Here is a 25829-nt window from a genome sequence, read left to right as displayed (position 1 = left end):
CATGAAATCACTTTACAGTTTGAAAATTGGTAATACTGAAAAAAACATGTCAAGACCAAATCACGAAACATTTCTCATTAGATCTGTAAGATTCAAGGTATGATTCCAGCTGTTTTTCATTCCACCTTCTCTCTTCTCTATATTTTGCGATTCATTTGTGTCAGCTGTGTTTTTTCCCCAAGTGATAAAAAAAAAAAAAAATCATTAAAAAAGGAGGGCGAAAGTGAAGATTCATTCACCCATTAGCTATACCACTTAACCTCTTAGGGTCACAAGGGGGCTGGAGCCAATCCCAGAGGGGTGGGGTTTAGATCAAAGATACTCTACACAGCAGATAAAGCATTACAGGCAGCACTAATGATATGAAATGATATCACTTCCTGTCTCCTAAGTGGGCATGACATGATTGCTTGTTCATGTCAAAACATAACAACAATACAATACAACTCTAGATACAGTTTGAATTTGCACCTGATTTCGCCGCTTGTATTTATCTGCTAGCTTCATATGTGATCAACCCAGTACAAGATCATATCAGTGAAAAAACAGTTTCATGATAATAGTATTATTGAGCAAAAAAAAGTTTCAGGTTAAAGTTCAAATTCATGGTTTGTAAGTCCCTCTAAACCACTGTGGTTGGAAAATGACATCTGCAGCTGTGAAACCAGAACTGACAGACAGAAAAGAGACAGGTCTTGAATAAAGTTCATTTCCTCCTAAACTCTCATCTAAAAAAATGAAATTTTGATGTCACAGTGTTCGAAGGATCTGTGGCTTGTGAAAAATGGAGCCAATATTTATTTTGGTGATTATGGGGTGAAAGAATCAGTGGTAATCTGTGATCACGTTCACGTCTCCTAGTGGAGTGAACAGACTCAGACCTGCAGCTGGAGAGGTGGAGAAACCCACGTGACACAGTTACAGGAAATAACTGAAAGTGAAGCTTCTCCTTTCTCAACTGTGTCTGTTTAGAGTCACAGACTAACACTGACCTGCCTGTGTTTAGACTGTGGGAGGAAGCTGGAGTACCTGGAGGAAACCCACGCAGGCACGAGGAGAACATACAAACTCCACACAGAAAGGCCCTGCCTGGCTGGCAGGTTCAAACCAGAACCTTCTTGCTGTGAGGCAACAGTACTGACCACTGCACCACCAGGCCGCCCACAAAACTGAAGATGCAGAGGTGAGTTGCTCCAATGCTTAAGTTCTCCACACTCTCAAATCAATCAAAGAGAGAATCAATACTCGAGCTCTTCAAGGGTTTAAAATCCAATCCAAACTACCTGAGTATGTCGTGCATAAACTAGTTTTCAGTAAAAAAAAGCAAACCAATCTTTAAAGAGCCTGTGAACAGACTCAATCCGAGAAAAAGGAGACATGCTCTAAAATCCAGTCGTCCCAGGCAGACTCTAACTCAGAGAGACTGGAAGCAGAATGACGCTCCGCCAATTACTGAGCAGCTGCTGTCCAAAAAGAGCAGCAACCCATATCATTTTTCCTGCACTTCACAGTTCACACTCTCCATTTGTCTCAAAAAACAAATTTTCTACTCCAGTTGTTACGACACACTCGAGATCAGAGCTGGCAGAAGGTGTGATTGGAGCCACTTGAGTATTAGACATATTTATACACACAGACTTGAGACCTGCAGCAACAAACAGGACCCTCGCTGTCTCAGTTCGATTTTGTATCATCTGGGCCTGGCACCACCGGGATACCAGGTTGGGTCTCAGTTACTAGAAACCGAGTGGACCTGTGAAAACCTCTGGAGTGGATGTGAGGTTAAAAACAGTTCAGATTAAAGTAAGTTAATCATGATGGTGTGTACCTCAATCTCCTTGGGGTGTGATGAGAAACATTTGACCTTGCGAACGGCCTGCTTCCCCCTCAGCACGAGTGATTGACAGGTCCGCTGTCCAGTCACACAGCTGACGTCCACCCGCTCCAGGAAATGGACGTAAATCTGCCAGACCTGGGAGGGCGCCGCCATCCACTTATCACTACAGAGAAAAGCATCATCAGGAACAATCAAGCTAATGAGGCGGGCCGATCTACGGCTGCGCTGTGATCAGCTTCTCGCTTCTGAGAGGGAGGGGTTCAGTCTCTGTGGTCCTCCCTGACTCTGAGAGCTGTAAGTGTGGGCCGATGTAGTCACCTACTCAGCCCAGCTCTGTGACAACAGCACTCAAGGAGCATTTGGGGATATTTGGTCTAGACTTGAAGTGATGCGGTTTTTTTGAGGGTAGACAGCATCAGAAATGATGGACTGAAGCTGCTGCTGCTGCTGGGGGATATTCTCAGATCATACTCAACATTTTTACATGGTGCAACAAATGTACAGTGTGAATTGCTTCAGGTGTTCCGGTGATGCTTTATCGAATGGGTCCTGTAATTTCTTAATAATTTCCCGCAATGTTTTCTTGAAACAGGGCTGAATTATCATGTAGGTGGGGAAAGGGATTGCCCTGGGCTCTCTGCTAATTTGTTTGGGGATTTGCATCAATAAAGTAAAAATATTAATTAGTCCTGCATCATAAGCCAATTTTCTGGCCCTGCAGAAGTGCTATGTCTAAAACTAGTTCTAACTAATCCTATATTATTTTAATTTATATTGTGCACATTGTTAATGACTTTGTGTTTTCTTAAATTACCATAAACTAATTGACAGAGAGAGAAACTTAGGGCCAGCTGGTATTAATCCAGTGGAAGAGAGCTGAATGGTCACACAGTGTGTCCAGGCACAGAAAGAAGATGCCATGGCTCTGCTGCACTGTTACTGAGCTCATTTCCTGTACAGATTCATGCATGACCCTAACAATCCAATCAAGGTCTCATTAAAAATCCGTTGAAGTTGCCCTGTGAAGTTTCCGTTCACTAGCAGTACTGTGTAGCAATGTTTTTATGAGCATGTCCCGTTTTTTTTTTTGTACCTTATGCAAAAGGATATACAAGCATGAGCATGATGTAATCCAGTGGTTCCCAACCTGTGGGCCGGGGTCCACCGGAGGGCCGACAAATCATTTTCAAAACAGTAGAATTTTACTGAAAAGATAAAAAGATGTTTAAAAAATATATAAAATCTAAACATAATAAATATTTTTAAATGTTTTAACCCAGTGATGGGAACTTTTATGTTGTTGCCATTGGGCCACATCATATTCTTATTTGCTATCTCAGTCTGATTTAAATTTTACATCCATGGCAAAAATTTGAGAATCAAAGTGTATAGTTGATTAGCAACAGGGAGAATTAAAGTACAGAGAGTCAAGACACAGATGGTGACTTGACAAGTGATTTCTCCAGTCAAACAAAAAAGAAAAATTGAGCTTCCCCTGCTTTCAGTTTGATATTAGATCGTTATAATTCATATAAAAAGTGCTCTGAGAAGGCATTATTTGGTGTCCATATTCTTATGGGGTTGGATGTGGGCCAACAAATGGGCCATGAGCTGGAAAAGGTTGGGAATCGCTAATGTGATCCACACTCCTGTCGACTCACTGATAGAAAAATCAACTTTGCAATTTTTTTATGATGCAAAGAAAACATTTGACACATTAGCCAGAACTCAAGGATACATACAAAGTGTTTTGCTTAGAAAGACTGAATGTAACTCTGCTGCTTTATAAGGAAGCCTACACCTACACCAAGCAGTCGAATGCAGATCAGCTCTGCAGTAAATATGTCACCAGTCAAAACTTCATCATATTATAAATCCCTGACATTTAATAAGAGGCAAACATTGGTCCTAGATATTAACAAACCCACACATAATCCAGATGGAGATCTGTGAGACTAGAGGAAGGGTTCTGTAACTTCAGGCAGTCCAACCACCAAACCTCCATCTGATTAGTTAATTAATTCAAGCCTGTGTGAACAATTTAATTAGTCCAAAATAGACTGCTTCTTTAGGCTAAGCTGTGTGTGTGTGTGTGTGTGTCTGTGCATGCATACAGCATCCCTGTTCAGTAAATAATACATACGTGAAAACCATCACAAAGAACATTTTTATGTGTGGACTGGGACTCCCTGGCACTTTCAAGTAGACATCCTGAGGCTCCCCCGGCACCTAGGCAGAAACAGAGTGAAAGGCAGAACGATGTTAAAATGGAAGGGTAAAAGGCAAAAGAAGCAGCAGCAGTGATAAAAGAACCCCTACATTAGCACGGCATGATGTAAGGGCAAGTCTTTTGTGTATCAAAGCAGCTTGCAACTCGTGACAGGAGAGGTAGAAGAAAGTGTTTTCCCTCCTGAACAGGAAACGGCGTTGATTCTAACAGTTCAGCAATTAATCCCCTGCTAATATGAGTGTGGGTTATTTGACCATATGAAGAGAATTCATCCTCTCACCAGCATTCTCGTCTGGCAGATGACGTTAGGGTCACTGCAGCGTACGGAAATGTAGGCTCTGGCATCTGGGTCTCCAACTGGTCAACACATAAACAACGAAAGGGAACAAAATAATATACGAACAGAAAATATTTGAGTTTTTCTGAAAGGAATCGACTTTAAACTCACAGCTGATCTTGTGGACATAAAAACACATATCTAATATGGAATATTTTACACATGCTGGTATATATATATATATATATGTATACACATACACATGCTCATGTGCTGCACATGTTGTGTTATTCTTCATTCTATCTGTTCCAGTTTTTCTTGCTTTTCATTTCCTGCTGTATTTCCAGGTGCCTCCCTGTCGTTATTACCAGGTTTTTGTGATTGAAACTGTATTATATTGTAAGATTATTCATGCTGATATTTTAGTAAAAATACAATAAAATGAGAGTAGAAGACATTCTCCGTTCCCATACACCCACCCATGTTGTGTAAATATGTTATTGTATTTGTGCATGTGCACATTTCTGCATGTGTTTATGCTCCTGTTGGTGAGTGAGTCAGTGAAGGCAATTTTAAAACTGCAATAATATGCAAATTAATAAAAATACAATAAATCTCACATGAAATTATCCAATATAGACACAGTCAAGGGAGAACACACAGGAACTGTGGGACAGGGAGCAATGGCTGATGGGGGATGACTGGGGTAACTGTCACTACCTGTGGGGTCGTGCCAGGGCGGCAGGCGGATGGCCTTCTTAAGGAAACAGAGCTCAGGGTGGTAAAGTCGGAAAGTCTGGTCAACAACATGGGGAGTCGGCTCCACGTTCACCTGGCAGATGGCCATCGGCTTACCATCCTCTGCTTTGAAAGTAACCTGTGGAGAGAAAGTCAGCAGCATCAGCAGCAGGCCACTCCCCTGCTTGATGTTAGATATCCAGTGCAATGAAAGAGCAATTACATCATCACGATGCAGTAAAACTCCTCAGTGGAAGCCAAACTAATAAAACATTCATAGCTGGCTAAGAAGCTCCTTAAAGGAGAATGACAGTTGAAAACAACTGAGTCTTATCTTCACTGTTTTGTCCATCATTTCTATCAGTTATGATAACATGTATGGAGCAAAGTAATATCTTGGAACATGGTGACATCACTAAAGCAAGTCTGACAGTTTATCAGATCATCAAAAAAAGAGAATATTTAATAATATTTTTTAATAATCACTGCATGCACTTCCCTGACAACAGTGATTGTTGGATGTTTAAATGAGGTATCCAGTGTCCCAGCAAATAAAAAACACTAAATTTAAAGAAAAGTCAGAAAAACTAATTCTGTCCAGCAGAAATATATATTTTCATTTTATTTTTCTTCTATCTTTGGACCCCTTGGGCAGTTCAGATCCCCAGGCTGGGAAACCGTGATCTAAACCACTTCATCTGACGGTAAATCCAAAAGTGAGCACCTGAAATCTCTGCAGCTTTGACTCTAGAGGTTCGTTTAAAACCATAAGAGTGCTCATGCACCGCTGGACTTTGTATTAGTGATGCTGCAATACTCCCACAGTGAACTTGATGTGTACAGTTAATTCATTAGGACAGATAGGAATAATAATAAAAATAAGTCCAAGGTTTTAATAATTGGATTTTTTTTTTAAAGCAGCGCAAGGAAGGTCATGTATATGCTGTTCTATTTTCTGGCATCAACTAATTTCATTAGTTTATATGTACTTTCTCTCCTGCTCCCTGTGTGTGTGTGTGTGTGTGTGTGTGTGTGTGTGAGAGAGAGAGAGAGAGAGAGAGAGAGACCTTCAAATAATACTGGTGCTGTGTCATTAGAAATTTAGAGAATACCTACATTCTAAATCCTTGACTCTCTTTTGTGAAATACAGAACTGGAACTGCCGTGTTTTCTTCCTGACACAGTTCAGCTGTAAATAACATACAAAGCTTTTGAAAAAAAAGCAGTCTTTGAGAAGTTTTATTCAAAAATTCACAGGAGAGTATGATGGCGATGGAGCTGTTCACTGTACTCCAGAATATAAAAAACTGGCTTCAATCTGAAAGCTAAAGCCCCCACAGACGTGCTGAATGTGCTTTGAAGTTTGCTGCATTAAAACAGCCTTCAGGATCTGTGTAAACCAACACAAATGTGTTCATACATATGCACTAATTACACATGATATCTGGTATATACACTTACATACAAAATACGCAAACATTAGGATTGCTAACCCTCTCACGTACCATCATACTCTCCTCCATCTTAAACTAGTGTTTGCTGGATTGATTTGAATGGCATCATTCTATGCTTAACTAAAGTGGAGTTCAGGAATTATAGATTACATACAACTGAACTGCAGGATATAAATGTTAATTAAGTATTCACTGACCATTTCAAACCATAACAATTCAGAGGAAGAGACGAGTTAGCAATGTGACATGATGTCAGTCGGTCGGTAAGTTTGTTTGGGTCACATGGTTCATTTGGATCAAACATCGAACAGACTGTTGTGAAATTAGCTGGACATTTTCAGCTTGAATGACTTTCATGATTTCAGTGAGCTCCTGACTTTACCTCTGAACCACTGTCAGCTCCGAACTTCACACTAAGACAAGGTTACCTACGAAGATATTTCATGGACTGATTCACATGAAATCTGCTGTGAATGTTCATGTCCCTAATGGATGAGCCCTTATGTTTTTAGTTGACCCCTTGTCTTGACCCCAGAATACACACAGTCAGGTCAGAATTTCCACTTGTGCTTACCATGAATTTGACTGAGCACATTCATGCACCCCAGGGGATAAACCATTTCTAGTTTTGACATTTCACGAATTTTCATCTTATCAATCAAAACTTAACTTTTCATACATCAAATTTGATAATCTGAATGTCACATTGCCATCAGATTCACATAACTCAGAGGACCTAATGGTCTTTACTGTAGTGGCACCATAAGAACAAACTTTTAACCTCACTACATGCTCTCCAGAAGAAGCCAAAAGCCTCTAGAGGTTTTAAACTTGTAGTCTTGTTTATATTGTAGTACAGCAAAGTAATCATATGGTAAGTTAAAGTAATCAGATTACATTGTAGAATACTGTTTGTCCAATTACTGCTGTTTGGACGACAGATCAGTGGTAAGGTGCTGACGATAGACTGTATAGAAAAATGGACGTAGACTCCAGGTCGGAAAAGTGAAGCCAGTGCTGAAGACCCCTAAACTGTCATTCTATCTAATGACCATCAGGGGGCGACTCCACTGGTTGTAAAAAGAAGTGTGATTGTATTGAAGTCTATGGGAAAATGTCTCTACTTCTCACTTGATTTATTACCTCAGTAAACGTTTTCCTAATGAGTTTATGGTCTCAGTCTCTAGTCTCAAGTCTTCTTCAACACAACATGATGTTCATTTTTTAAATTATGGTCAATTTAGAGGGAAATAGACCATAAAGCAGGGGATGCATTAGGGCGTGGCTACTGTGTGATTGACAGACTGTAGAGCAGGTCTTCGTATTCATAGCTTTCCACAGGTTTTCTTGGGGAATTATTCACAATTATTCATAGTGATTATTCATTCATTCAAAATAAAGCAGGGGAACTCCAATATGGTAAAAACATACAAAAAGCCCTCTGTAAACATACTGTGGTTAATTAAGGAAATGTTTTGGCATTGAAGAATTTGAACAGCATGTACAGGGTTATGACTTTTACCCTATCCAACACTGGAACGAACACTGACACCCACTTTGAGCCAAGCCTTATCTCCCAACATTAGTGGCTGACCTCAAGCACCATAATGCACCTGTGGCTTAGTGGGAGCAGATCCCTGCAGTGAGGTACATGAATCTTATGGAAAGCCTTCCCAGGGGGGTGGAGGCTGGCAGAGCAGCACATTTATGTCATTTCTGGTTGTAATGTTCAGGTGTCCACATAATTTGTTCGTTCGTAAACTGTTGTGTATCATTATAAATAAGCTCAATAAAATAGATTCCCCCCAGCATTAATTCTTACAATCATTCATAAAAATAGACACAGTGCAAGTAATTCTACAGAGTGCTACAGATAAAAAAAGGTTTCAAGTACAACTGCATAAACAGATTAAAGTATCCAGTCATGAGAAATGAAGTGTGCTCTGAGGTGAACTTTCCACATTTTGGTCATTGATTCGCACGCTCACAGAAGCTGATCCCTGCCAAACAGCAGCTGTCCAAATCGTTGATGTGTCAGATTTGCGGGCCCATGCTGACCTGCAGGAGTGGCCCATATCTGGCTCTGGTGATGTGTGCTGACTGACAGCGGTGCCATAGCTGGCATCCTGACAGCTCTGCTGTTGGGGCTTGTCAGTTTTAGCGGGACACAGATTTGATCCAGACCTGACCTCTTTGACCTCCTGACAGGATTTTTGCTCAGAGCAGCACTGCTGACACTGACACACTAATACACAAAAATTGTAGGAAGGCACACACACGCTTGGCAAACTGGTAAATATTTCATCACTCTGTGCAGTGGGAGAGCGTCAGGGTTCTGTACTCTACACAAACAACAGGATTATGGTGAGGTTCTGGCGAGCAGTGATGGATATCTTGTTTATAGCAGTATAAAGCCATGTGCCAATAATGTAAACATAGACTGAAGATTGAAGAAATTTCAATTTGAATGGATTCATGAGGAACGGGAGTTAATTTTGGTGACAGCTGTAGCGTACAGCGGCTGCAGAACCCGTTCCATCACATGTAGCTGTAAAGCACATCGTTTTTATCTGCAGTAAATCAGAACAAGCACATTCACTTTGTTTCTCTTTCCACTAAACTTTGAATAACTGCTTGAAGTGGGAAAATAACTTCCGAGTAATACGGTATATGCATGGTTCATTTAAAGTAGATTAGCCAGACGTGTCAAGCTGTCCTCCAATCGGAAGATAGTTGAACTCTCCAGCCTGACATTTGCCAGTTGGAGAAGATAAACAATGTTGAGTAAGATAAAAGTGATTTGAAGCATATAATTTTGCTTGACAATCTTGTCTGGCTAGTGTAACTTTTTAAATAGTTGACACTTCAAAGTGTTCTTTGTGTCTGAGCTGTGACTGTGTGGGAGAGGAGAGGAGGGAGGAGGAGGCGCACTGCCACTCCGCAGAGACTTGTCTGGGAGTGAGCTTGTACACTGGATGTTGTTAGACTTAGGGATGTAGCAGAAGGTTAACCCGAGTAAACTCCAAATCAAAAGCTCCATGCTATACTCTGAGTTTAGGTTTTATCTTCCTCTGCTCTCCTGAATGTAATCATCAAATACGTAGCTTATATACCCTAAGATGCTAAAAACGTTAGACTACATTACAGCTCTTATCACGGCAGAAAAACATACTGTACATCAAGACTGCACCTCAAATCCATAGCTTGCTATAATTCCAGCCTGGAGACAAACAAATCAGGGATTAAGAGGCAGAGGATGGAGAGATGGAGATAAAGATGGTCCAATACACAGAAAATATTGTACGAAGCATAAGTAGCACACTCTGTACCTTGATAGTTTTGGCAGCAACGATATTGGACAGATTCTTCTTGGCCACCTGAGAACCTTTGCCTGTAGGTAAGAAGCTCGGTCCCTGTGAGGGTTTGATAAGAAACCGAATGTTTATCAAAACTGAGCATCTACCAAAATAAATAAATAAATAAATAAAAAACAACTGTAAATGATCACAAAAAGCAGGACAGAACCAAAGGGTATTAAATCACAGTCGTTCACAGGAGATAAGGCCACAGTCTGTGTAAATGACATTTATATCAAACTGTCCTTCTGGCATCAAATTACCTGTCAAGCCTGAGTTGCCATTTCATGTGTACAACTTGCCCTTCGAATAGATAAACTATGGTTAATAATCCTTGAGTTATAGTGACATTTACATCAGTGAAATTTCAGCTTTCATGATCACCTCATGTCTTATTCCCCCAGTGCTCTCACACCAAAAACACACATTCAGACCATAGAGCAAATCAATTTTAAAAGATTTTCCTGAACTGGAATCAATAAGTAGACTTGTGAAGTAGTGTGATACAGTGGATAAGGAGGAGAGAGTTGTTTTGATCTGTGGCGACGGAAAGATGTGCAGAGTGTTTCTAAGGACTAACCCTACCCTATTTTATCTGACTGCAAAAATACAACCCTACTTGTCAAAAATAATGCATTCAGCAATAATTACCATTCCACAAACATGGTTTTCATAGACAATACACTGAAGGTTCCTAACTGCTCCGTCAGCATCATCGTCTGGTCTCCACCGTACCTGAAGGGCCATGGTGTGGTCGCAGAGGAAGCTCTGGTATTTCAGGGGAATATGGACGCTCTCTTTGGGCCGGAGGTAAACCCTGGGACCTGGGGCTCCATCCTCCAAGTGGAACATGTTCTCCTCCAGTGGAGTAGGAGTTTTGGTTAGTGCTTTGAAGTAATGCCACTCCTCTATGTTGGTGATGACACTGGATGGAAAGATTAAAGACATGGGTGAGATGAAAGCAGGCTCTTGTATCTTTAAGGGATCCATTCAGGATCAGGCACGGACTTGTTCATCAAGAATAAGAGTCTAAACCTGCACCGTGGGACACAGAAATGCTCATTAGATCCTCTGATAAGATGGTGTTGAACAGAACGAACCACATACTGATGTTTTTTCTATTCTTGAAATCTTAAAAGAAGTTTGGAAAGAAATACAGAGATTAATGCAGACGTCGTTCTGAGGTTGGTGGTAGAAAAAAGGCCACTGGGTCATTAAAATCAAATGAGTTTCATCTCACGAACATGGATTTGCTCATTAAATTTAATGGAAATCTGGACATTCAATTATGTAAAAGCTACAGTATAATATAAGTCATTTGGTCTTGAGTTTGGAGCTACAGAAAAACGAAATTAGTATGAAAAATGGAAATGGTTCATCATCTGAAGAGCATGAAAGTAAATTTATTTTTCATTTTGTCATGTACTGTGCAAAGAGAAATTTTACTCTGATGGCGGTGCCAACATGAGGACTCACCCTGTGGGCAGCACGAATATCCACAGAAACCTTTGTGGATCTGTACCCTGTAGTCATTGTTGAAATATTGACAACTGTTGACAACTTTTTGTCGAATCAACTTCTCAGATCAGAATTTCTGATCTAAGCTTACTCTAAGCTTACTCAGTGGATCATGAGCAGCTCTAGAGAAAACAAATCAATAGTAGGCTGGGGAGATCTTTTGTGATAACTTCTGCCAGTCAAGAACAAATTCATTAAAGCAATTTCAAGTTTCATATCAAATGTTATTATTGCATTATTGCTGTGCAAATGTCAGTGAGATGTAGTGGGTGAACTTGGAAACACAGCTTGCTGGAGGAGAAGCTCTAATTAAGTTTTACGAAAACTCAAAGGAATAGTTCAAGCACGTCTGAACTCCAGCTCTGTACGTAACGACATAAAATGACATGAGACTGACACTGATCCTATCATCTCACTCTTAAACCTTTTTCCAAAATGTCAAAATATTAATTTACCTTCTTTAGAATGAAATCATTATTATGAGTAGCTGTGCAGCGGTGTGGTATCATACATTAGACAGAGGGAATAACTTTCATTTTCTAGGTGTGGCCATGGGAAACTGAGAAAATATTCCCCACACACCGGATCTAATCTCTCAAAGGCATCCAGCAAAACATCTACAACACATTTCCCTTTAATGTTTTGCACTGACTGTACTGACCCTAACATTCATCTAATGGGAGGGTCAGAACAAGCAAAGTGTACTGCATGGTCAATGTCTGAATTGAACTAAATTCCAAGTTCGATCAGTCAACAGTCAAAACCTAATGCTTTCTTTTTAATTGCCGTCAGCAGCTTGCATAAAGGCATATAGAGGTCAGTGAAAGCCTCACTACAAACCCCAACAAATAGATTTCCAGGGAGAAAGCAACGGGAGCAGATAACACATTCCAACAGAGGGAGGTCTCGTCTCCACTCTTTCTGCTTCCTTTCAATGCAAAAATGTCACGCACAAATGCATAAAGGGAAGTGATGCTTTAGACTTCAAAGGTTCCAACCCATGGGCATGAGGAGGTGAATTTCTCTCAATAAGGGAGCGAGACTTTTTTATTTCAGGGCCCCACCTTGCTAACATTAGGGCGAGATGCAACAGTCAGTTCCATTAAATTTATTTAGAGATTCCAACCTGTGCATTTGGAATAAAAATCACTTTGCTTGTGGCTTATCGTGACAACAAAAACTGCCTGTATTTCATTTATGGGTATTTCACCCGAGCTTCCATTAAAAACCATGGGCTGATTCATTTTATGGAAAGAAAACAGAAGGTAGGGAGTGCAAAGGATAAACAGACTGAGACAAAGAGCAAAAAGAGAGAACAAAAGGAACAAAATAAAGACGATTGAAAGGATTTCAAGAGAGAGAACTGAATGAATGAGGAAGACAGATAATGATAAGAGAGAAAGCAGCAGAGCTGTACAGTCTCCTATCTCTCAGCTAGCCAGCAGCCACCGGTCACACTGGGCAGGGTGAGGCCAAGTGTAAAAGGCAGCCATGCAAAATGGATGGCAACAGGTAGCAAACGTGTCCTCCACGTCAAGAGGAGCCTCTGGGCTCTAAACCACTGCAGACATCAAAGCTGCAGCTCGTCTAAACTCTGCCTAAGTACCTTCCCTTCAAAGCCTGATGCTGGATTTCAGGTTGCGGGTCAGACTCTTTTTTTGTTGGTTTCTGTACAACAAAACACTAACCCAGGGCCTTGTTTATGTTCTCCAGATCTCAGAGTTTCTCCTCAAATATTGGTTGAAATATTGACGAGGAGGAAACAGCAGAGTAACCTCAGTCGACTGACCAAGGACTGTTCACTCAGTCCAGGATAACAGCAGTTCAGGGACCACTTTTGTTGTTTGTGTTTGTCTGACTCCTAAAACACTAAAGCACAAGCACAGCTAGTAATTTCTATAATTCAGATTCAGCAATTCCTCAGGAATTCTCACCAAAATCTACTTCCTGTTCCCAGGAGAGCTTCCTCTGGGAACCTGAGTTTAAGTGTGTGCTTTGGTGTCTTTGTGCACCTGTGTGTCGGTGTGCTGGAGACTATTGTTTGTACTGAAGACGTCTCCTCCAAACCTCAGTATCGCTGCCATAACTGTCACAGCTAAATGATGAAGTCCGGCCTGAACATGGATGACTGCAGTAATATAACTGTATCCATCTTTAAGCTGCAGCCATTTCTAACAACTACTTGTCATCCTGAAATGGCAGCTTACAGTTCAGCTTAGTGGCAAAAACAAAAACAAAGCAGAGTACAAAATCTGTGAAAGGGAAACATGCAGGTGGTTCAGAGAGTGGATTAATCACACACTCAGGCTCCCATCACTACATCAGAGCGGAGAGCAACATTCAACAGGTGAAGCATCAAGTGCAGAAGATCATCCTGATGTTCCCACAAAATAAAAACAAAACATCCAGAGAAATCAGGTAAAAATGAAGTTGTCACTTTAAAATCACAGGAAAGTATTTGATATTATATTAATATATCTCCTCATCGCTTCTATAGAGTCCACAGTCACACACATAACAACAGGTACTCTGGGTGGAGCTGTGCTTAGTGACCTGCCTCATTCTAACTGGGTTACCTGAATTTGATTCTTAAAACCCACAGAGCTGCAGAGACACATTGGACGCAGAAGCTTTCTTGTCAATTTACACATTTCTGGCTCTTGGTGGAGGTGGCAGACGGTTTGGTGTCACGCCGCCTCATCAGGAAATAAATAAATAAATGAACAGGGCACTAAGCCGGCCAGAGGACAGATGCGGGGATTGATGACTCTCAATTAGACCTGGTGGGCCCGGTGGCTGGGCTAATGCCATAATGATTCATCCACAGCGCACTCCAGCCTTTGTTGATCAACGTGATATATGTTAATCCGAAGCTCAGGCATGAGCAGAATCCATAACAAAAGACTTAGTGCGGGGGGATTAACAACAAACACAAACAAACACGGCGTGGATAGCAAGAACGGGTGATCCAGGAAACATCAGCCATAATGGCTTCTATGTGTGGATTAAAGGGGACATTTAGCATCTCACCAGCATTATGTCTGCATCTGTGTCAAGGACAACTGTTTGTGCTGCTGAAGGAGTTGCTGAAGACTCCTCTTTGTATGTGCACAGTATGTGTGCCACATAGTTGCAGATTCAGAATCTTATCTCATTTATTAATGCAGCCCCACAAAATGTGTTTGGAGATGTGGCTGCCATTTGTACTGAAAGACTAATAATTTATCTTGTTCATTCATAAATGAAAATACACACACATTTCAAAACTGTGAACCAAATTAAAACGTGTCACGCATGCACGTGCAAAACGTGGCATCTCGAAATGGGAAATTCAAAGGCTAAATAATGCACCTACCATATACAAACAGGACGTGTCAAAACAGTAAATCAAATCCATTTCAAACTCTAAAAAAGTACACATGCAAACACACACATTAGTACACACCTACACACACAAAACGGTGAGCAATCTGTGAATCAGACTCCCACGACCAGAATAAAAAAACCCAGTCACACAAGCAAACATCGTCAAGAAATCATCTCATGACATTTCATGTTTCCTGATACTGTTAAAAAGCTTTGTTTAAGTCACCAGAGAACAGGCCTAGGACTTCAGTCATGATATTACAGTGTAGCTGAGCCACTCCCTGGTCTCCATGGGGGAAACAACTAGTAAATTGTTCATAAAATAAAATCCATCAGTGTTTGAATGCTACTATATAAAACTCCTGAAAGTTTACAGTGGAAATTCTTTTGCATTTCCTCGCAATAAGTTTTGTGTTGCCTTACAGTACATTTAGCATTCCCTCTGATCCATGGAGAAAGGCTGAGCTGTATCAAAGCATAGTTAATAATATAGCTCAGGTGAAAGTCTGTACCATACTGGAGCTAGTTAACCTCGCTCTCTCACTACTGCTGAGGCTGACTGACACAGGATGTAGCTGTGATTATATGTAACTACAGCTATGGGAAGACAAAGTGTTGGCCGTCGCTGAGGCTGCAGCCATGGCAGTGCTTTGATTGACACATTGACACAAGTATGTAAACGACACGTAGGGGTTGTTTATGTGCAGTGCATTGATATGGTAGTGGCGGCTGAGCGTTGTGTGGAAGACACTGCGTTCCTGGGCTCCATGGCCATATCCATAGCAACATATCCAGTATAATCATCCACAACTGCAGATGTAGTCCAAACATTAACCACACCCGCAGCCTCAGCTGTATCCATCACAGCCAGGCAGAGCAGCGGCAGCTCTGCTCACAGCCAGTGGCTTTTTTGTTGCAGCTTGACCTTTTGAAAGGAGTAATGAGCAATAAATGCATAATGCAAAGTGATGCATCATTTCTCAATGTAGTATTTGCAGGAGGTTTCCCTAAAGTGCAGCGTATTATAACTCTACCGACACACTGCAAGGGAATGCAAAGGCAGTTCAGAAAACAAAATTTTGCCGCTGTGACCCTTCAGTTCTGTACAACTGAGCCAAACAGGTGTAACTTAAAGAAAACAAATTACATCCTTGAACAACGTTTAACCAACTTACAGTATTTAGATTTAATTGTCCCACAACTTTTAATGTATCTACGCCTTTTTCTCTAGTGACATTCTGTCAAAGCAGGAAAAATACTGGTAACACAAAAAAATAAAATTCTTGGTTGTTTACTTTAAATGCAATGAATGTTATAACCCAGTGGCTGTCAAAGTGAGGTCTGGGGACCCCCAGGGGTCCTTGAGGGGTTTCCTGGGGGTAAAAAGGGGAATCATTCATTTTCACTATATTTCCATCTATAAGTTACGCAATGACAGAATGTATGAGTATTTTGGTCATAGGTTTCAAACACTTTAAAAAAAACATCTAATAGCAAAAATCTTATCAGATGGGGGTTTATGGTTGGTCCTTGATGTGTAAGAGTTTGAGAACCACTGCTTTAACCCACTGATGATATTGTGAAGGAATGAATCAGCATCATGAATAAGCAGTCCTGAATCACTGTACTAAGTTTAATAGACACTCCGATTTTCCTTTGAACTATGAGTTGTTTGGTAGTAAATTCAGTGCAGAATGAGATGATTTGTTATAAACTGTACCAACGACAGACTAGAAGCCAGAGTACGGCTTGTTTTTTCATTCTTCCACTTGTGTTAATGATGGGTCATATCCTCTATCGTGTTGCTTCACAGCCCTCTACTGTTAATTCAATGTGTTATAGGCAACCCTTAATGCCAAGACTGGTGGTGAAAGATTTTGAGGAACAGGGGTGGAGGACTAAACCATCATAGATCCGATCCAGAACTTTGCTCCCCTGGATTGGATGTGTCTTACATTGGGGAGTGGGGTGGGTAAAGTGTGAGGACACAGCATCATTTCCTAAAACAGGATGAAAATAGGCTCTAACAACTATCTCCAGAGCTACACCATCACCTTTGGAAACACATTCAGAACGTGTGAACACAGTTTCACAGTGGGGCATGGCTTGTTACGGTCTGATAATGGAAAACACACACAGTACGCAAACACATGCACAGTCGGTGTGTTAGGCTGGGGACACACTTATAAACTTGTAAAATGCACCCACTCTTAAAGATGAAATACATGACGAACATGTAATAGTTTCCTTGGATTTCCTCTCTGTCAGTGGAAAATATAATCACACTAAACAAACAGGTGAGGGTGGGGTGCCAGCCTGACACCACCTCACTGTTTGCAGTCTCACCTGAGCTCAGGGTCGTCACTGTGGATGGTGACAGTCTGAGGTACATTAAAGGGGTTTTTGAGGACAAACTCCATGTACTCGGCGGCACCCAGGCTGGCGTAGAGGAGGTGTTTGGTGGTAATGGCCTGGCTCAGCATGTTTGCAATGCTCTCTGCCTTGCTGCGCTCTTCGCTGGCCTTGACCTGAAGAAGTTCTCTGGCCAGCTGGGCTTCCTTGGTCTGACCCTAACACCCAGGAACAATGGCAAAGTGAAAAAGATGTTCCAGTGTGACACCAGGCAACACAACATCACATCATTTTGTAAAATTATTATCCATCACAGCTACTCTTGGTTCAATTTTGAGCGACTGGACCATAATTCCTGTAGTTTGTGCAGTAAGAGAATATAAATAACATTTTAATTGCACTTCTGATGTTGCTGTAATTCCTTTAGTGAGTAAAGTGTTGTCATCACTGATAGGAACAAAGGCCAAGACTAAGAATATTAAACCTAGTTTGCAATAAACCATTATTTTCTCCATGACATTTAAGAGACTATTGTAAGGCTCTTTCTTCATTACCAATACATCCACTGCTGCACTCTGATCACATGTTGTAGTTGTAGCCGGCTTAATGTTACACACTTTCATTCACAATCAAGTGTTGTGAACATGAAATGACCTTTTCACAACCTTTCAGACAATTATATCTTTTGGGCAAATTTCCACAGATCCAAACTTTCCATCAATCCTGGAACCACTGAGAACAAGTGTTTGGGAAAGGATTCAATATCACACACGATGTTTTCTCAAACGTTCACATTAAGTTTGTGTAACCCAGCTCTAAAGCAGATGGCCGAACAGAAAAGGTGGGTGTTTATTTTAAGACAGTCTTACAGCCTGTGACAAACATGCTATCAAAAATGTAATGATAAAATCAGGACTCATGGACATCTGTTGGACTCTTAATATTAAAGCGTACTTTTAATATTAAAGAGTACAATAAACTGCATGATGACTGGGATTCTGTCCAGAAAAAATAAATTAAACACCTCAAATTGAGTTTCAAAATCAGGGTGGTAAAGCTAAGTGAGTGAGAAAATAAAAAAAATTGTGGTTTTCCACAGGTCTAGCTCACTGAAATTATGCTGGGGATAAACCTGGTCCAAATTAAGTCATGGCTATCAGCCCAGAAAAGTCAAATCCAAATTGAATTGCAAAGCAACCCTAAAAATGCTTTTCCTGTGCGAGCAAGACGCAGTTAAATTCCACATAGTATTGGCTGTTAGGGGTTTGTGAAGCAGGTCTTACCAGAGGAAATGTAATGTGTAAAGTGTCTGAGACAGACACGCACCAGAGCCAAAATCATATTTAGCATGTGCATCCATGGGTGAAAGTACAAGATGTGCCTTCAGGTAGAAGAACAATTAACACCTTCTTCTACAGCCACTAAAACACAGAGGGTTGAAGGGCACATCGCCTTGTGAGTTGTAACAGTGGCAGGCTTTCTGTGAAAAGCTCCACGCCTCTATGAAGGCTCTCTCATGACGAGAATGAAAGCTGCTGCTCTTCCTCTGTCGTCTGTTTGAGATGTAAGTGAGGAAGACACAAAGGGAGACTCTATTGTGGCTCAGCTTTAGAGATAAGGTTCTTTTTTTTTTGGCTTTAAGTGCAAAGATGGACCTCACCATGACCTTAGCTGCTTTAACACCTTCTCCTCCCTCCCGCTGATGCACGGCCGCCATGCATTTGAACTTGTGGCGCCCGGCATCAGGCTCGTTTAGGTCGTGCTCCGCCGGCGTGATGTTGTCAGGTCTGATCTTGTGTCTGAACGGTGGCATGCGATCCCCATCTATCTCCAGTCGGCGTGCTTGTGCAGTGTTCCTCGCTGTGAAGGAGAGACAGGCTGCAGTCATGAATATATTTACTGAACAGAGTGGAATCTAATCTCTTTGCCATTTTGACCATATGTTCCAAAAACCCTCCAAATGTCCGAGGGAGAGAGGCGCTGACTGATTAAAGTATTGTTGGAGCACAAGAAACAACAGCTTGTACATAGACGACAGTCCAGTCAAACAACTGGCACCACTACAACTGGGCCAAGGCCCTGCAGACAGACTCACCATCTCCTCCAAAATGTAGCTTTCACCTCCATGGCTGTCCTAAGTACCAAAATACCTTCTGGAAACACCCGATTTATCTACTAGTCACTGAATCCAACCTGATTTGGACTGGCTCATGCAAATTCTGTGTTCTTTGAAGGCTTTGACGGGAGAATTTGCCTAATCCTGTACTTTGAACAACAATCACACATTAACAAACTTAAAACTCAGAGCTCCCCCAAATCATATTTCTGATATTTGAAAACAGCTTTACACTCCCCCCCCCCACTGATGGAGTATGCGTTGCAGCATGTGGGAAGATAAACCCGGACTGGCTGCAAGTGGCCACAAATGTTTGACAGAAACGAACAGCAGAGAAGAAAGTGAGTGATGCGTCAGAGAGATGGAGAGAAAAAAGAGGAGGAGAAGAGGGGAAAAGAGACATGAGGCTTAAACCAAACTGATCAAATTACTGACATTATGATTCTTTTACAAACCTAAATTTAGTCATACTTGTGGCTTGGTTTGGCCATCACCTTTCAAACAACACCCAGCTGTACTCATATGGCAATTTTCAATAAATATCACTGGCTACTAGAGCTCAGTGTTTTCTGTGTGCGTCTTTAAGTCTCATACTTTACTAGTATTTTACTTATTAGCATTGTGACGTATGTTTTGACAAAGTGGTGAGGATGTTTTCTTCATTTCCTTGTGTTTTGTTATTCTGTGTGAGTTTACTTTCTCTGCAGAGAGTCGAGCTTTCTCGGCTGCTATAATGAACTGACACATGCAACGACAACCAAACAGCCCTGATCTGTGAATATTCACACTGTAATTAAAACAGAACAAACCAAATACATGAAAAGGAAAAAGATGCATGAAGAAATATTTTTCATTAAATCTATTGTTATTGCGAAAATTGATCTTGATAGAGGTTTTAGGACAAACAGTGCAGTGATGAACTACCTGCAGGAATAAATGTCTAAATTGAATTTTATGCTGACACACAAACCGGATATCTTCTCTTTTTTCCTCTCTCAGTGCAACTCTTAATCCCTGGACATTTCTCCCAAGTGTCCTTATCAGAAAGGCACTAGGTCGACTGCCAGTCACCAAACCAGATAGTGTCCAGCTACACCGCTTCCTCTAGAGCCACAGGGAGAAAGGAGTGGGGCAGGAGTGTGACCAAGCGCACACACACACATACACAACCACACACACACACACACACGACACAGTGCAGCTGCTCTGTTCAGTGTAGCTTAATGTTGTGACTGGAGTCCAGTGAAAGCAATTAGGCACATTGTATGTAAAACTGGCACAGGGAGGTGGAGAGGAGAGAGGACAGGGTTCAGTGTGTAAGAGAGCAGAGGGGAGGTGGTGGTGGTGGTGGTGGGTGTTGGGGAGGTGGTGATGCAGGTAGGAAACAGAGCAAACAGTGAACAGACCGTGTTTGCACAGTAACAAGAGCTGTGAATAAATGATTGCAACTGTTTGGGGAATACATTTGGAGTGAACCTGTGCATTAATTTGCAAACATGTTTTATACAGTATATATTGACACATGGTGGTCATCAGTGTATTAGTATGGAGTGTACCATGAACAAATATTTGTTAAGTATAATTACACAGCATTTCTATATGCTCTCCTCAGAGCATAATGTAATTATAGACCTGCCAGACCTGCTTTACGTCATTATCAGCAATTATCTGCTTGTTTTCAATCACTCTTTTTCATGTGACACATTATCTGTGTGTGTGTGCGTGTGTGTGTGTGTTTAGTCATAGTCCACATTTAAGGACAAAGTTAAGAACACACACCAGTTGACTGGCGACTGGCTTGTCTAATTGAGGAAAAAATTGGTTTCCCTGGTGTGTGTATGTGTGTGTGCGTGCCTCTGCCTTGGACTGCACACGCACATACACACAAACACACAGAAAATACAAACAGGACTGTGGCAAGCCACCAGAGATGCTTCTGCAAGCTCAATTAGGCTGAAAATTGAGTGGTTCAGTGGTGCAGCCAACAGACAGAATGTGAAATGGATCTGGTTGAGCTGATCAAGGAAGGAGCATGGTCACCGCCCAGATGAAAGACTCTAATTACTCCATGGCGGAGAATACACACATACACATGTGCTTAGACATACAGTACAAAGGTAAGTGGAGGAATGCCTCCACTGCACAGTTACAGTTAATGAAAGTGAAGTCAGTTGATATGTTAGACCATAAACAGACAGGGTTCAGTGGGCTGAGGATTAAAGTGCTTGCCATTGAGCTGGAGGATGTTTCTGGAGGACAGGCTTCCTCCTCTGAAGCCACTGGTGACTTCGCGAGGTGTGATGATGTGAGGATGAGACGGCATCACGTCTGCTGCCCTCCTCCTGCTAGATCCTACTGGGCACCCTGTAAAAGACAGATACAGTTCTTAGTTTGATATTTTGCATCTTTAAAGAAGCTTTTTTGTAAGTTTTGGTATTGCTACATAGCTAACATTAGCATGAACAGCTGTTTACTTACCAGTCTGGCCAAGAGCTCCAGCTATCAGTGCTTTTACAATACAAAAGGTTATAACACACCCTCTGAGCAGCGCTACTTCTTCAAGAGAGACTGGACACTTCAGTGATTCAGTATTGGAAAGCTGGTTAGCATGCTAACTTCAGTGGAAGAAAAGAAGAGGTAGAATTAAAAAACATAACAGGAGGGTTGCTGTTAACCACTGGAGACAGCTCTTGGAAAATAAAGGAACAAAATTTGATACTGATCTCACAACGAGTAGTCACTAAACAGCTGTTAATGCTAACGTTGGCTATGTATCTATAGCAAGAATATCTCCTTCATACCTCCTTTTATCTCATTCATAAACTCAAACTCACACACGCACTCATTCACTTTTAAAAAGCTGCAGACTCTCCTGAGCGTTGAGCTGTTTGGTCATTGTCAGACCAGCTCTGCACAGGCCTGCTGCAGCTGTAACACTAACGCCACCGACTGGCAATGAGTGTTATGGCAGCATTTGTTTTATAGTTGCTGTTTCATTTATGCGTTTTTGCAGGTCTACGTTTGCACCACTTGTTAATATAAATAAAAATAGTTAATAAATGGGAAATCACTATCACAATAACTGAAAACCATCAAATGTTAGCTTTTGAAAGTCAATAAAAATTTAACCAAGAACAAAGCCAAGCACACCATTAAACTTTGCCAGTTGATCTTTCAAACAAGTCTGAATATTAATTTCCTGCAATGTAAATCCGTATGTAGAAAAAAATAACTTGATTTTAACTTAATGTTGTGGTAACAACAGATCTGAAGATGATTTCAGTAACAGCTGAGTTTATACTTCAAGCATTAACCAAATACAAAACTTTATCAACCTGCATTGTTGCTTCTTTTTTTCTTTTTTTTCTCTTAGCCTCTGCATCTTGTCCACCTATATACAGAAAAACATACATTGCCTGCAGGTAATGCAAGTGTAAATACTGCAGTAGTTCTTACTTCTCTGGCTTCTTAGAGAGAAGATGTTCCACATCAGCCTGTGGAGGTCCAGAACTGCTGGTCCACAACTGTTGGGACTGAAACTCCACAACTGGATGTCACACAGATGTGCAGGTGGCACTGCATATTCTGTTTTTCTATGAATAACTTGTTAAGCTGTGAAAAACCACCACACCTCACCTAAACCTCAAGCTTCCTTGTTTCAAACAGGCAAATAAGCTAATCGAGTAACAAAGCTCCCCAACAGTAGTGTCAATGAAGAACGTTGGTCTTGCTTGTTGTTTGATCACACATTATGTCTGATGTGTGCTTATCAGGATCAGGATCATTCATTAGTTATGGAAGCACAGTTATCTCTGTAACTCTTGTTTGGATTCCTTCTGTTTAAAAACCTAATCTGTGTAACTCCAGCTGTGGTTTGAGATTTGGGTGTTTGCAACCTCTTGAAATAACAAACCAGACGAAGATCTAAAGATAAATCCAGTCAACAAAAAAAAAAAAAAAACATTAGTTTTAGGCCAAAGTTCTCTTTGAAGTCCCATGTGAAACAACACTTTTTCATTGTATTTGGTGTCAAAGTGAACACAGTCCAGATTAAACCCTGGCTAAGAACACTTGAAGCAGAATCAATACATGGAGACAAGCCTACAGCGGTTAATTAGTGGCCTGAGATTGCCACGGAGGTCTAGACACAGAAAGTTGGCAACTTGTTGAGTGTCATGCTGATGGATGGTTAGTGCTGACCTCTGTCTGGCTTGACTGAGCGCTGGCCGTCAGAGATGCAGTTAGACTATTCAACACAAAGCTGTTAAATATCACCTGCAACCAGAGGTGGGTTGTGACGACATCATTACAGATCCCACTTTATGAATATATATTTTTTAATTGTCCTCCACAGTATTAGATTAGATTAGAAAGTCTTCAGTTGTCAACACAACCAGTACACATCATAAATAAAGTCATACAATAAATAGAGACATAAAAGCATCTAGTATACAGTAGATTTCATCATAATAAAATACAGTAAGATATGAAACACCAAGAGTCCATCAGTATTTGTTAATTGCAGTGAGAACTAGGCCAACGACTTAAATCCTGTTATTACAGAGGCTTTGTGTCATCGATTGAATGGCACAGTTGACAGTTTGTGGTTAAGCTGCAAAACCTGCCCCTTTACAACCAGACCTAGCTTCAGGTTTCAACCTTATTTGTTTCCCCGTTTCTGTTCCAAAATGGCAAAATCATCAGTTTTCCTTCCTTTTAAAGGTAAGTGGATAAGTAAGCACTCCAGGGTGCACTTGTACTAAGACAGTGAATGATGGTCGATGGGTCAATATTGGATTTCCTTGTAACATTAATTCATTCTGTGCAGAGCCCCTACAGTAGCTGTGGGGGGAGGGTTGCTTACACTTTTGAACAGTGCTTTACACACAAAACGCGGAAGCGTGACAGATTGCTCACACAGTCGCAACGTCAACACCACCAGCCCTGCCTCGTCTTCACGAGAGCATTTTCAAATACCACAGGTCAAAAGACTCATTTTGTGCAATTCCCAGATAAACTCAGGCCACCACGTGAAATCTGCTGGATACAATTTACAACAGTTGACTGAAGAAGCAATTAAAACTAAAGTTTACGGCTCTTTAAATTACAGTGCACTTTGACACAATGCTCCCATTACTCCCATCACTTTCCCGCCTTTAGAACACCACAACATACCCGACTGAGGTGCTTAATTGTAGCGTAAGAAGTTTTAGCATTTTCTGAGAGGCTCTGGGATACCTCATTCAGGATGCTTTCACATGAAATATGGTGAGCGCAGCAATTAAGTGGCTTTACTGACACCTCGGTGAGCTTGTAGGAGTTTTGTAAGAGGAGCTAAAAGTACCCTCCAAATCTTTTAGAGGCAAACTCCTTCATCAACAAACTGATAATGTGCATCAGCTAAATGAGTAATGGGGAGCTGGTGTTGCCATGCAAACAGACACAGGCAGCGCAGTTCTGCAGATTAATGGGTGAGGTGTCTGCCGTCCCAATGCATTCCCCTCATCATCCATCACCCTTCCCCGGCCACACATCTCAGCTGAATGTATTTGTTTGAGCTATATTTCCCAAATATTACTGTGAAGACATTACTTCAGCTGTCGCGTAAACATCTCCAATCAATAACAAAACCATAGAGATCTCATTCCAGGCGCCTCATTATGGGCCTTTCAGCCTGCTTTTCTTTTGTGTGTTGAAAAATGCTCTGATGATGGATAGAATTATAAAATAAGCCTGCAAGGACGCGATAAGATGAACACCCCGTGCTACGTGCCCACAATAAAACAAATGGACTGATGTTGAACCCAATTGTGACCCCCGATTTAATCATTCAATCATTTTAATTAATCACCTATCACTGGAACCATCATTAGGCTCATCAGATAATACCTACTTTAGTGCTAATCCAGGTTGACGTGGATGTCTTGCTCTTGGTCACATAATCCTTTCCTAACTGCTGAATCACACTGGCATGAGATGATGATCCTCATGGCTGAAGTGTAAGATAATACTCCAGGTTTGTGTTGCAAAGAGAAAGCCCAGCGCAGCATCTGCTGTTCTGTGTTGTCAATGCAGAGGAGAGCAATTGTGAACAAAGTGCCAGGGGCTGAACTCTATCAAATTTATTGACTACGTCTCGCTGTTGCATGACAATAACCCGCACTCCGCACTAGCCCACCTGCCCGCCCTCTTTGCTCTGCTCGCAGTTCTTGAGGTTAAGGCCACAAGAAACCACTGATTTACTGGCGCTCAGAACAAATGGGAGCAAGCACCAAGGGGATTTCAAAGTAGTGTGCAATATTCGATTTCTTCTGCCTCCCTGTTCCAGGCCACTGACCTTTCAGAATAAGCAGATTCCCTCTCACCTCAGGGCTAAAAGCAAGGTTGATAAAGTCGGGCCTGAATGCGCCAACGGCAAGCGCTTTTAATGACTGAGACATACTATATGTGGCCCCCTTAGGGAAGTCACCTAGCTAAACTAATTGTAAGGTAAATTTCACTGATATTTTGCTCCACCTGTGGCATCTCTATACTCTCTCTTGCCGCAACAGTCAGTCTCTCCAGGACTTATCAGGCTGCAGCAGA

At 41.3% G+C, this 25829-nt stretch overlaps 1 protein-coding gene across 2 annotated transcripts in view; it reads right to left on the bottom strand.

Moving 5' to 3' along the window:
• The window catches only part of nphp4 (nephronophthisis 4), a 163998-nt gene that overhangs the window by 5266 nt on the left and 132903 nt on the right, over positions 1–25829 (bottom strand). For both annotated transcript variants that reach the window (XM_071475288.1, XM_071475289.1), the window contains 9 exons: positions 21474–21608; positions 18789–18988; positions 17123–17346; positions 10628–10817; positions 9866–9949; positions 5065–5221; positions 4348–4424; positions 3981–4066; positions 1829–2000 (listed from right to left, as the gene is read on the bottom strand). In XM_071475288.1, the coding sequence (XP_071331389.1) occupies positions 1829–2000; positions 3981–4066; positions 4348–4424; positions 5065–5221; positions 9866–9949; positions 10628–10817; positions 17123–17346; positions 18789–18988; positions 21474–21608 (1325 nt within the window). The remainder of the gene's footprint in view (positions 1–1828; positions 2001–3980; positions 4067–4347; positions 4425–5064; positions 5222–9865; positions 9950–10627; positions 10818–17122; positions 17347–18788; positions 18989–21473; positions 21609–25829) is intronic.

This window comes from Trachinotus anak, unplaced genomic scaffold, assembly GCF_046630095.1.
Source record: "Trachinotus anak isolate AG129_WGS33_773 ecotype Australia unplaced genomic scaffold, CSIRO_AGI_Tana_v1 ptg000004l, whole genome shotgun sequence".
Classification (NCBI taxonomy): domain Eukaryota; kingdom Metazoa; phylum Chordata; class Actinopteri; order Carangiformes; family Carangidae; genus Trachinotus; species Trachinotus anak.
This window is presented reverse-complemented; position numbering and strand designations above follow the sequence as displayed.